Source organism: Mesoplodon densirostris, chromosome 7, assembly GCF_025265405.1.
Source record: "Mesoplodon densirostris isolate mMesDen1 chromosome 7, mMesDen1 primary haplotype, whole genome shotgun sequence".
Classification (NCBI taxonomy): Eukaryota; Metazoa; Chordata; class Mammalia; order Artiodactyla; family Ziphiidae; genus Mesoplodon; species Mesoplodon densirostris.
Genome location: NC_082667.1, coordinates 7,880,225 through 7,891,309, shown reverse-complemented (window position 1 = coordinate 7,891,309; position 11,085 = coordinate 7,880,225). Strand labels below are relative to the sequence as shown.

Genomic DNA, 11,085 nt, shown 5'->3' with positions numbered 1-11,085 from the left:
GAGGCTGGGCTGCTTGTGGGAAGCAAGATGGAGAGCCCTAGGTTGACTGAGGGGTGGTGGAGGGGTCCCTCCCCCAAGCCCCATAGTTGAAGTCTCTCTCTTCGTAGCTAAAAATGTTTGAGGTGGCCCCACCTTAACTTGCCCTAAACCCCAGTATTTGTCCAATAACCTTCCTCTCTCTGGGCCTCAGTTTTCCCTCTGGGCGGTAAAGGGTTGCTGGTTCTTTCAGGGCTGCCGCTTTGGTGAAGCGTGAGGAGGTTGTTGTGAGGTGGGAGACAAGAGGAGCCGTTAAACTCTGGCTTTGGGGTCAGACAGGCTCCACCTTGAAGTGGCCGTGAGACCTCCTCCATGCTTCAGTTTCCGTGTTTGCAAAATGGGTCTACTTACCAGGATGAAATAAGATAATGTCCCTAAAGCATTTAACACAGCTCCAGGCACTTAGGAAGCCCTCAGAGGTGCTTGTTGCTTCTGTTCTTCCTCTCTGGCCTGGTCTGGGGTGCCAGGAGGAGGGGGGAGGGTGTTGTCGCCTCCAGGAACTCTGCTGCTTTTCTGGCCCCCATCCCTGCCCCCTCCCCCCGCCTGCCGCGCCACATCTCAGTTTCCTTCTGTTCTGAGCCCCCATTTCTCCATTTCCCATGCCTGCACTTCCTGGAGGTCATCTGTCAGGCCAGCACACTGGTCCCCTTGACTTCTGGGGGGCAATGGGGTAGGTGCTAAGTCCTGGGTCTGCTTCCTTTACAGGTCACCCCGTCCCACCCCACCTCACCCACCCCCACCCCCCAAGAGATGAGTGATGACCAAGATCCTGCCACAATCCCTGCGGTTGGCACCCAGGTGAAGCTGAGGGGCTGGAGCCGTCAAGGGGAGGGGGGTGAGTCTTTCCATTTCCGCCGGCACCAGGAGCTCCAGGCCTTCCTCAGCCTTCTGGGTGAGTCCACTTGGGGGCTGGCACAGCAGGGGCCGTGGAGACCAAGCGTGAGCAGGTATGGGAGGTGGGATCTCAGCTCGCCCGTGCAATCACCTGCAGCCTGTGTCCCTTCTCTTCTCAGGTGACCCCAGTTTGGCAGGTGGGGGGTGTCATGTCAGAAAGTGGGATCAGGGGAAGCTTGGGCTTTGGAACGGCTACTGCCCCTCTTATCTTGTGTGTGGGGGGTGGTAACCCCAGTCCACCGTTTCTCCTCTCTACCCCCCAGAGCACAGTTTCCTCCAGGATTTCCTCTCCAAAGATCCCTGTTTCCAGATTTCAGATAAGGTGAGAGGGCACAGTGGGGGCAGAGGCCAGCCTCACTTGGGGAAGATTGAATTAGTGGGGCTCCGGTGCTGCTAATTCGTTGGGTCCTCTGGTCTGGTGGAGGGAGCGCCTCCCTTCTAACCCTTGTCTTTGCACGCCCCTCCCCACCATTTTACCCCAGATTTTTTAGCCCCACCAGAACTTCCTCGGGTGCAGAAGGGGCTGGCGCAGCTCCTCCCCACCCAGTGCCTCACTCTAACTCTCCCCATTTCTGTGTCTGCAGTATCTCCTGGCCATGGTACTGGTCTACTTCCGGCGCGCCAACCTGCAGCTCAGCGAGTACACCCACAGCAATCTGTTCCTGGCCCTGTGAGTGGCCCGGGCGCGTGATGGGGACCCTGACTCGGAGTGGCAGGGTGGGGCAGGGCAGATGATTACAGCCTCTGTTCCCTGCCCCCTGCCTCTGTGGCCAGGTACCTTGCAAATGACATGGAGGAAGACCTGGAGGACCCCAAAAGCGTGATTTTTCTGTGGGCCCTGGGCCAAGATTGGCATCATCGAGTGTCAGACTTCCTGTGTCAGAGGGACAAGCTGTGGGCACGGATGGGCTTCAGGGCCGTTGTGAGACGCCAGAGCTGTGAGGAGGTGAGGTCCCGCCAGCACCCTGGGGTGGGGGAAAGAGGCTGGACCTCCCACCTCCCATTTACCATCCACTCTTCTCATGCCAGGTCATGGCCAAGGAGCCGACCCACTGGGCCTGGACTCGGGAGAGGCATCCCCACCACGGCAGGGCTCAGAGGAGCTACCCAAAGGCCCAGATCCCCCTCCCCCGGGGCCCCGGCCTCTCGCCACCCCACTGTCCCCTGTGTGGCTTGCCCCCTTGCCACAGCCACCGCTGCCACCACCCCTGCCCGTTGCCTGGCATATCCAAGTGCCCTTCCCAAGACCCTGAGCGGCACCGCCCTCCCTCCCAAGCTTGTCTCTCAGTGGCTGGAGACTCCTGGAGTGGGGCTTTCCTCATTGTCCTGCCCACCCAGCTGCAACTGGAGCCAGGCACCTACACCCTCCACAGTGAGTAGGGTACAGTAGGGGGAGCTGGGAGGGGCTGGGGGGCAGGTGCGGGGCCGGCAGAATGGGAAGGAGGGGCCTGGGGTCCAGCACGCCTGGGCATGTGTCCAGCCCTGCCACCTCCTAGCCTCCTGGGCTTGGCGAGCTTCCTCTGAGCCTCTCTCCGTCCTTCCTCCCCCAGTCTTCTCAAAGCTGCTGCCGTGCCCTCGGCGCTGACACTCGCAGGGTGAAGAACAGCCCATCTGCTTGCCTGCTGACCCAGTGCTCTACTGGCTGTGGCCCCTCCGGCCTCCTGTCTTCTTGGCCTCAGGCTGGCAGGGCTGCCCATGCCCCCTGCCCCTTCCTCCCAACCTGCAACTTGTACCCACTCTGACCTGACTCCTCAAATAAATTCATGTCCACAGGACACCAACGTGCTTAGGCCCTAGTCTGGGTCCCTGACCCAGGGTGGGGGTAGGGAGGGAGCTACCGGGAGAGGGGCATCTGCCAGGTTTAGGTACCAGTGGTTGGAGACCCATGAGCACAGGTCCTGTAATGGCTCCTCTCCTCCCATTCGTGACCAGTCATCCTGAGCCTGTTTCCCCTTTTTAACATCCTTGTGGATGGTGAGATCCACACAGTGCAGATGGGACTAAATGAGATGAGGTATATGCAGTCCTTAGAAGAGGGTCTGGAACCTACTGGACAAAAAAATGCTCAAAAGGAAAACGGCTCCATTGTCAGTCTAGAAATGCCTGCAGGGTCAGGTCTGTTTAGGAATGAGCCTTGGTCCTTGCTCTGGGCGGCAATCGAATATAATGTAATTATTATAATACAAGACCCCCTCTCCCTTCCCCAAAGTAAGTTTGTTAATTGGGGAGCAGGGAAGACTCCCCAGAGGAGCTGGCATTTGAACGGGGCCTTGAACAATGTCAGGTTTGCCCATGCTCGGGTGGTGGTGTTGGGGTGCTGGTGGTGAGGAACAGTGTTCTTGGAAAGACAGTCCAGAGTAGTGATTAAGACTTGGTCTCTGGTGCCGGACAGCTTAAGTTCAAAGTCCAGGTTTATGTGTGACTTTAGCCTGTTATTTAATCTAGTCTACTGCCTCATCTGTAAAATGGGTATTACACTAAAAAGGGTGTTGGCCGAGATTTGAATGAGTTAATCCTAGAAGAGTTAGAACTAGGTTTCAAGAGTAGAGCTCAAATGTGGGTGTTACTAGTAGAGGGAACTGCTGCCCAGAGAAAGGCTAGAGGGGAATGTATGTTTGGGGAGTGGCCGGAACACAAGACAGAGAAGTCTAAAGGGTCAGGTGGCAGAGGAATCTGGACGTGATTCCCCTGCCTCTCTATGAATGGCTCCCAAGAAGTAAGGAGGTAAAGCCTGGAGACTGCGAACATTAGAAGCCAAGACAAGGACTGTAAAGTATTTGTAAGAGTTTTTCAAATAGGTAATATATTCACATGTATGTTTTGAATTTTGCACCAAGTGTCACCTTCTACCCCTGACTCCCAGCCATCTGGTTCCCCTTCCTGGAAACAATGAAAGTAATAATTCATGTCCTTCCAGAGAAAGAATCTGAATGTATATAACCAAATGTGTGTAATAAAAATATACATATTTGGTCTTTGGCCTTTCCTGGCACAGAGCTCCTAAAACCCTTGGAATTTCCAGAGTTACAGGAGTGTCTTTTGTTATTCATAATGAGCTCCTTTGGATCATACCTGAGTTTATGCTAATGAGGTTACTCAGGATGGGGGAAAACTGATCACCAGAAAAACTGATCTAGAGGGTGGGGACTTTCAGCTTCCCTATTTCCTGCAGGAGGGGCAGGGCACTGGAGATTTGGAGTTTGGGGGAGGGTGGCTCTGCCCCCCCCCAATCTTGCCCTATGAATCTCTTCTATTTGGCTGCTCCTGAGTATCCTTCCCCCACCCCCCCCCGCGTTACGCGGGCCTCTCACTGTTGTGGCCTCTCCCGTTGCGGAGCACAGGCTCTGGACGCGCAGGCTCAGCGGCCATGGCTCACGGGCCCAGCCGCTCCGCGGCATGTGGGATCTTCCCAGACCGGGGCACGAACCCGTGTCCCCCGCATCGGCAGGCGGACTCTCAACCACTGCGCCACCAGGGAAGACCCTGAGTATCCTTTATAAGAAACTGTTAACAGTAGGTAAAGCACCTTCCTGAGTTCTGAGAGTGTTCTACTGAATTATCAGGCCTGAGGAGGGGTGTTGTGGGCATCCCCAAATTTGTAGTCGGCCAGACAGGAGTATGGGTCACCTGGGCATTCCATTTGTGGCTGGCATCTTGTGGAACTGAGCCCTTAACCCATGGGGTCTGTGCTAACTCTGGCAATCAGTGTCCGAATTGAATTGTAGGCACCTAGATGGTGTTGGAGAGTTGGTGTGGACCCATCGCATGTATTTGGTATCCGGGAAAAAACATATTTGGTGTAAGACGTGGTGTCAGGAAAAAGATACCACACCAAATATGCATATATGTCCCATCCCCATTTTTAAAACACTCCAGTGGGAGAATTCCATACATCCTACTGTGTACTTATCAATGTATTTTAAAGATGGTTCCTTGTCTGCACATTCCTTTTGACAGCTGTGGTATTCCTCTGTGTGGATGTACTATAATGTACCTTTTTTCCTATTTTTTTTTTTGCGGTACGTGGACCTCTCACTGTTGTGGCCTCTCCTGCTGCGGAGCACAGGCTCCGGATGTGCAGGCTTAGTGGCCATGGCTCACGGGCCCAGCTGCTCCGCGGCATGTGGGATCTTCCTGGACCGGGGCACGAACCCATGTCCCCTGCATCAGCAGGCGGACTCTCAACCACTGCGCCACCAGGGAAGCCCCTCTTTTTTCCTATTGATTGGCATTTGTTTCCACACTTCTGCTATTCCAAACGGTGCTATAGAGAGTCACTAAGATTTTGTAAGAACAGCATTATTCAAATGTGAAAAGGTATCTGTAGAGTGAATTCCTAGAAGAATTGTCCAGCCAAAGGTCAAGTCACAATTGAAGGACTTTGCCAAATGTCCCTCTGTTGGGGCTATGCCTGTACCGCCTTCCCCCCCAACCTCTAGCAGAGCATGTGAAGGCCGTTTTCCAGAACACTCACCAATCAGTGAGGTACCAGATTGCTTTATGTTTGCAAAACTGCTAAATAGAAAATGGTGTCTTGGTGAAGGTTTAATTTGTATTTTTCTTTTGAGTGAGCTCAAGCATTGTTTCATATGTTTAAGAGCTCTTTGTCTACTTTTTTGTGAACTGTCCTTGTCTTTGCCCATTTCGCCACTGTTTTTGGTACCTGACTCACATATAAGGAAAAATAGCCTTTCAGGATATAAACTGGAAGTATTTTCTTTGGTTTATCATTTTAACTTTGCTATGCAGATTTTTTAGCATAGTAAAATAAATTTTTGTGGCTGCTGGGTTTTGTGTCCCAGTTGAAAAGACCTTTTCCACACTGAGATGATTAAAAGAATGTCTCCCTTAGCTGCTGGCTGTATTTTTGTTTTCATTTTTTACATTTAAATCATGAGTTCATCTGGAATTTATCATATACAAAATTCCTGCCCGTTTTCCTAATGCCTTTTAGTGAAAAACTCATCTTTTCTCAACAGATTTGAATTGCTGCTCTTATACTAAATTTCTATATGCATTTGGGTCTATTTCTAGGTTTTTCTATCTTTCAGTGATCTTTGTGCATCAGTACCTCTCTTCATTACATTTAATTATTATAGATTGGATTTAATATCTGATAGGGTTAGTCTCTGTCTCCAGGAGTCTCTTGGCTATGCTCTCTTTTTTTTTAATTTATTTATTTTTGGTTGCATTGGGTCTTCGTTGCTGTGCACAGGCTTTCTCTAGTTGCGGTGTGTGGGCTTCTCATTGTGGTGGCTTCTCTTGTTGCGGAGCATGGGCTCTAGGCTCTCGGCCTTTAGTAGTTGTTGCTTGCGGGCTCTAGAGCGCAGGCTCAGTAGTTGTGGCACACGGGCTTAGTTGCTCCACGGCATGTGGGATCTTCCCGGATCAGGGGTCGAACCCGTGTCCCCCTGTATGGGCAGGCGGATTCTTAACCACTGTGCCACCAGGGAAGTCCCTCTTGGCTATTCTTGCTTGTTCAATTTTCCATATGAAGTTTAAATCAGCTATTCTAGTCCCTCTTCCCCTCAAACAATCTGTTAGAATTTTAAAAAATCTGTTAGAATTTTTTATTTTTAATTTTTTTGGCCACGCCACGCTGCATGTGGGATCTTGGTTCCCCGACCAGGGATGGAACCTGCGCTCCCTGCACTGGGAGCGTGGAGTCTTAACCACTGGATGGCCAGGGAAGTCCCTAGAATTGTTAATTTTGATAAATCTATAGATTACTTTAAGAACAGACATCTTTATGAAGCATCTTTGTGTCCAGAATGAAGTGTCTGTCCCTTGCCTCTACATACTTCTTTCAGGTGGCACCGATGGCCAGTGACTCCCAAATCTGTACCTCTATTCTGAGGGCTAGTCCCACCCCCAGGCATCTCCCCTTGGATGGGGGTGGGTCCCAAAGGTACCTCCGGAACCTGATCCTCCAGTATCCCCTCCAGATTAGTGTCCCCCACACCATTAATCCACTCAGATTCCTCCCTATCTCCCAAGAGCCATATCCAATCAGTGGCTAAGTTCTATAGGTGTTTTTAACAGCTTTATTGAGGTATAGTTGACATACAATAAACTATGTATACTTAAAAGGTACATTTTTGTTTTGACATGTATACCCCCATGAAACTATTATCACAATCAAGGTAATGAACATATCCATCACCCCAAAAAGTTTCCTCAAGCCCCTTTGTAATCTCTCCCTCCCACCCTTTCCCACCTGCCAGCCCCTCCAGGCAACCACTGGTCTGCTTTCTGTCACTAAATTGCCATCCCTTTCCTCGAATTTTCATAGAAATGGAATTATATAGAAGGATGTACTTTTGTCTGGTTTCTTACACTCAATATAATTATTATGAGATTCATCCATTGTTGTTCCTTTTCATTACTGGGTAGTATTCTATTGTATATATACGCACCACAATTTGCTTATCCATTCACAATTTGTTGATGAACATTTGGTTGTGTCGAGTTTTGGCTGTTACAATTAAACTGCTATGAATATTCACACACAAGTCTTTGTGTGGACACATGCTTTTATTTCCCTTGGGTAAATGCCTAGGAGTGGAATGGCTGGGTCATGTCGTAGGTATGTATTTAACTTTATTTTTCTTTTTTTAAGATAGACTATTTTTTTAGAGCAGTTTTAAGTTTACAGAAAAACTGCTCAGAAAATGTAGAGAATTCCCATATCCCTTTTCCCACCTGCACACAGTTTCTCATATTAACATTTTGCATTAGTGTGGTGTATTTGTTACAACTGATGAACCAATATTGATACATTGTTGTTAAAGTCCATAGTTTACTTTAGGGTTCACTCTTAGTGTTGTACATTCTATGGGTTTTGCATAATGTTATGTATCCACCACTACAGTATCACACAGAAGAGTTTCACTGCCCTAAAAATGCCCTGTGCTCCCTTCCCCCACCTTCCCTGAAATCTTGGCCATCACTGTTCTCTTTACTGTCTCTAGTTTTACCTTTTCCAGAATGTCATATAGTTGGAATCATACAGTATATAGTTTTCTTATACTGGCTTCTTTTTTTTTTAAATAAATTTATTTATTTATTTATTTTGGCTGCCTTGGGTCTTTGTTGTTGCGTGCTGGCTTTTCTCTGGTTGTGGCGAGCGAGGGCTACTCTTCGTTGTGGTGTGCGGGCTTCTCATTGTGGTGGCTTTTCTTGTTGCAGAGCATGGGCTCTAGGCGCACGGGCTGCAGTAGTTGTGGCACATGGGCTCAGTAGTTGTGGCTTGCGGGCTCTAGAGTGCAGGCTCAGTAGTTGTGGCACACGGGCTTAACTGCTCCTCGGCATGTGGGATCTTCCCAGACCAGGGCTCGAACCCGTGTCCCCTGCATTGGCAGGCAGATTCTTAACCACTGTGCGACCAGGGAAGCCCCTATACTGGCTTCTTTTACTTAGCAATATGCATTTAAGCTTCTGGCATCTTTCTGTAGCTTGATAGGTTATTTCTATTTATTGCTGAATGTATGTTTAACTTTTAAAGAAACTACCAAACTGTTTAACAAAGTGGTGGTATTCTGAATTCCCACCAGCAGCGTACGAGAGTTCCAACTCTTCCACATCCTTGCCAACACTTGGCATGGTCGGTCTTTTTAATTTTAGCCATTCCAGGTTTGTAATGGTGGTCCTTCTAGTTGATTTAATTTGCACTTTCCCAGTGAATAAGCATTTTTTCATGTGCTTATTTGCCATCCAATATCTTCTTGGGAAATGTCTATTCATATCTTTCAACCATTTTTATTGGATTTTTTTTTTTTTTTTTTTGCAGTATGCCGGCCTCTCACTGTTGTGGCCTCTCGCGTTGCGGAGCACAGGCTCTGGACGTGCAGGCTCAGCGGCCATGGCTCACGGGCCCAGCCGCTCTGTGACACGTTGGATCTTCCCGGACCGGGACACAAACCCGTGTCCCCTGCATTGGCAGGCGGACTCTCAACCACTGCGCCACCAGGGAAGCCAGATTATTTTTTTAAGTTGTAAAAGTTCTTTATATATTCTAAATACAAGTCCTTCATCAGATACACATATATATATTTGTAATTATTTCCTAGTCTGTGGCTTGTCTCTTCATTTTCATAATAGTGCCTTTTGAAAACAAAGTGTTTTATTTTGATAAAGTTCAATTTAATGTTTTTCTTTTATTGTTTCAGCTTTTTGTGTCATATTTAAGACATCTCTGCCAAGCCCAAGATTGCTAAGATTTTTCCTATGCTTTCTTCTAGAGGTTTTATAGGCCCAGAGTTTATATTTAGGTATATAATCCAGTTGGAGTTACATTTTGATATGGTGTATCCTAAATAGTTATCAAATCCATCTATTTCCCACTTGTGTCTACCATCTCCCTGGTTTGATCCACCCACTCCCAGGCATCCTTCTCCTTCATTTGTACAAATATGATCAGCCTTCTATGTAGAACAAAATCCATCTTCCGTGCCTGACCCAGACCTGCCACAACTCTTCTCTCTCTTTCTCTCTCTGTGCTCAAGCAACACTAAGAATATTTCAGTTCCTCCATATGCCAAGGCAATTAATTCCCCTCACTGGCATCTCGCCCACCCCTGCCATAACTCTCTTTGTCTGATTTATGCCTCTTCTAACACCTAGATTAGCTAAGGCTTCAGTTATGGGCTTCCTTCACACCATTCTTCTTCCCAATTAATTGTGGGTCTAAAAGTTGAGGCGATGTCTGCTTCCTTCAGAGAGAGCCAAGGCCATAGGTCTTCACCATCATATGCCCAGGTGAGCACAGTGCCTTGCGCATACAGGAGGTGGTCAGTGCCCATGAACAGTCAAACGCAGTCAGCAGGAGTGACAGTTTGGTGGAAGTAATTCTGAGGACTGTGGGACACATAGGTTGAGCCAGAGGGCTTTGAGGGGAGGGGTGGCCTCTGCTACCTCTCCAGAGCATCTTTCCTCTCCCAGGCCCCTGCTCCCTGTGATCCAGTCACAAGGAACACTTGCAATTCCCCTTATTGGCCTGTTCCCCCAGCCTCTGGACCTTTGCACAAGCAGTTCTTTCAGCTAAGAACGCCCTTTCCAGCACCTCACTGACTAGTTAATTCCGACTTTTCCAATAGGATTCACCTTCCTTAATCCCCAAAGCTGAACCAGGAGAGCAGCCTCCGCAGCATGAGCTGGTCTGCCTTAGTCATGGGTCTCTGTTAGGCAAAGACCTGTCGGGGGTTTAGTCAAGATTGGACACATTAATGCCCAGTGGTGAAGAGCAAAGAGCTCAGAAGCTGGTTCTAGCCCTGACTCACCAGTTGAAGGAGATGAGCAAGTCACACTCTCTTAGGCCTCAGTTTTCCTCATCTGTAAAGTAGGAGAATGGAGTCAGATTAGATCAGTGGCTCTTAACCTTCTTGGGGTCATGGGCCCTCAAATCCTAGGAAGGCTATGCACTGTTTCCCCAACAAAATGCTTGTGTGTACATCATATAAGGGCTTTGACCTGCTGGGTCGGGGCCCGCAAGGTCAATCAAAAACCCTGAGCTGTGGGACTGGACCGCTGCAGTCTCGCTCCCTCCTGCTTCTCGCCTCTCCACCTTCTGCATCTCGGGAGGTGAGGTCTCTCCGGGTCCCGGGTGGGCCTACTGTCCTGCTCGAAGTCTCTGCCGCCGCCTCCTGGGTAAAGCGGCACACGGGCATTCCCAGGTGGATGGGAGAGGGAGGGCTTGGAGGAGAGGGCAGGGATGCCGGCCTCGCAACTTCCAGGTTCAAGAAACCTCAGAGAGCAAGAGAAAGATGGGCTTCCACAGTTCCTCATTTCATCACAGTCGCTGAGCGAATGGGGAAACTAAGGCCGAGAGGGGCAGGGACTCACCCAAGGTCACGCAGCCAGCCCGGGCGTGGGCGACCGGTTCCCCGAGCCCCGCCCGGCGCCCGGAGCCGCTAAGGCGGGGTGGCGGCGCCCGGAGCCTGCGCCCCTGGGCGCGGGGGTGGCGTGGGTGGGGTGGGGGGGGGAGCCGGCCCTGACCAGGAGCCAGGCTGCGGCGAGGACCCGGCAGGGTGGGGCTGCCTTTTGCAGAGCGTCCGGCAGGGGTCGGCTCGCTGCTAGCCCGGCCCCTCCTCCGAGCAGCTGCCTCAGCCCGAGGTAATCTCGGCCCCGCGCTTAGGGCGCGCGGGGCCGGGGGCGGAG

At 50.2% G+C, this 11,085-nt stretch overlaps 1 protein-coding gene across 1 annotated transcript; it reads left to right on the top strand.

Moving 5' to 3' along the window:
- The first annotated feature begins 786 nt into the window (after positions 1 to 786).
- Positions 787 to 2,555, top strand: SPDYC (speedy/RINGO cell cycle regulator family member C). The gene is made up of 6 exons (XM_060105534.1): positions 787 to 928; positions 1,194 to 1,252; positions 1,515 to 1,600; positions 1,705 to 1,876; positions 1,960 to 2,302; positions 2,481 to 2,555. The coding sequence occupies exons 1-6, from the start codon at positions 787 to 789 to the stop codon at positions 2,513 to 2,515; spliced, it is 837 nt and encodes a 278-aa protein (XP_059961517.1). The 3' UTR covers positions 2,516 to 2,555.
- Positions 2,556 to 11,085: the final 8,530 nt, after the last annotated feature.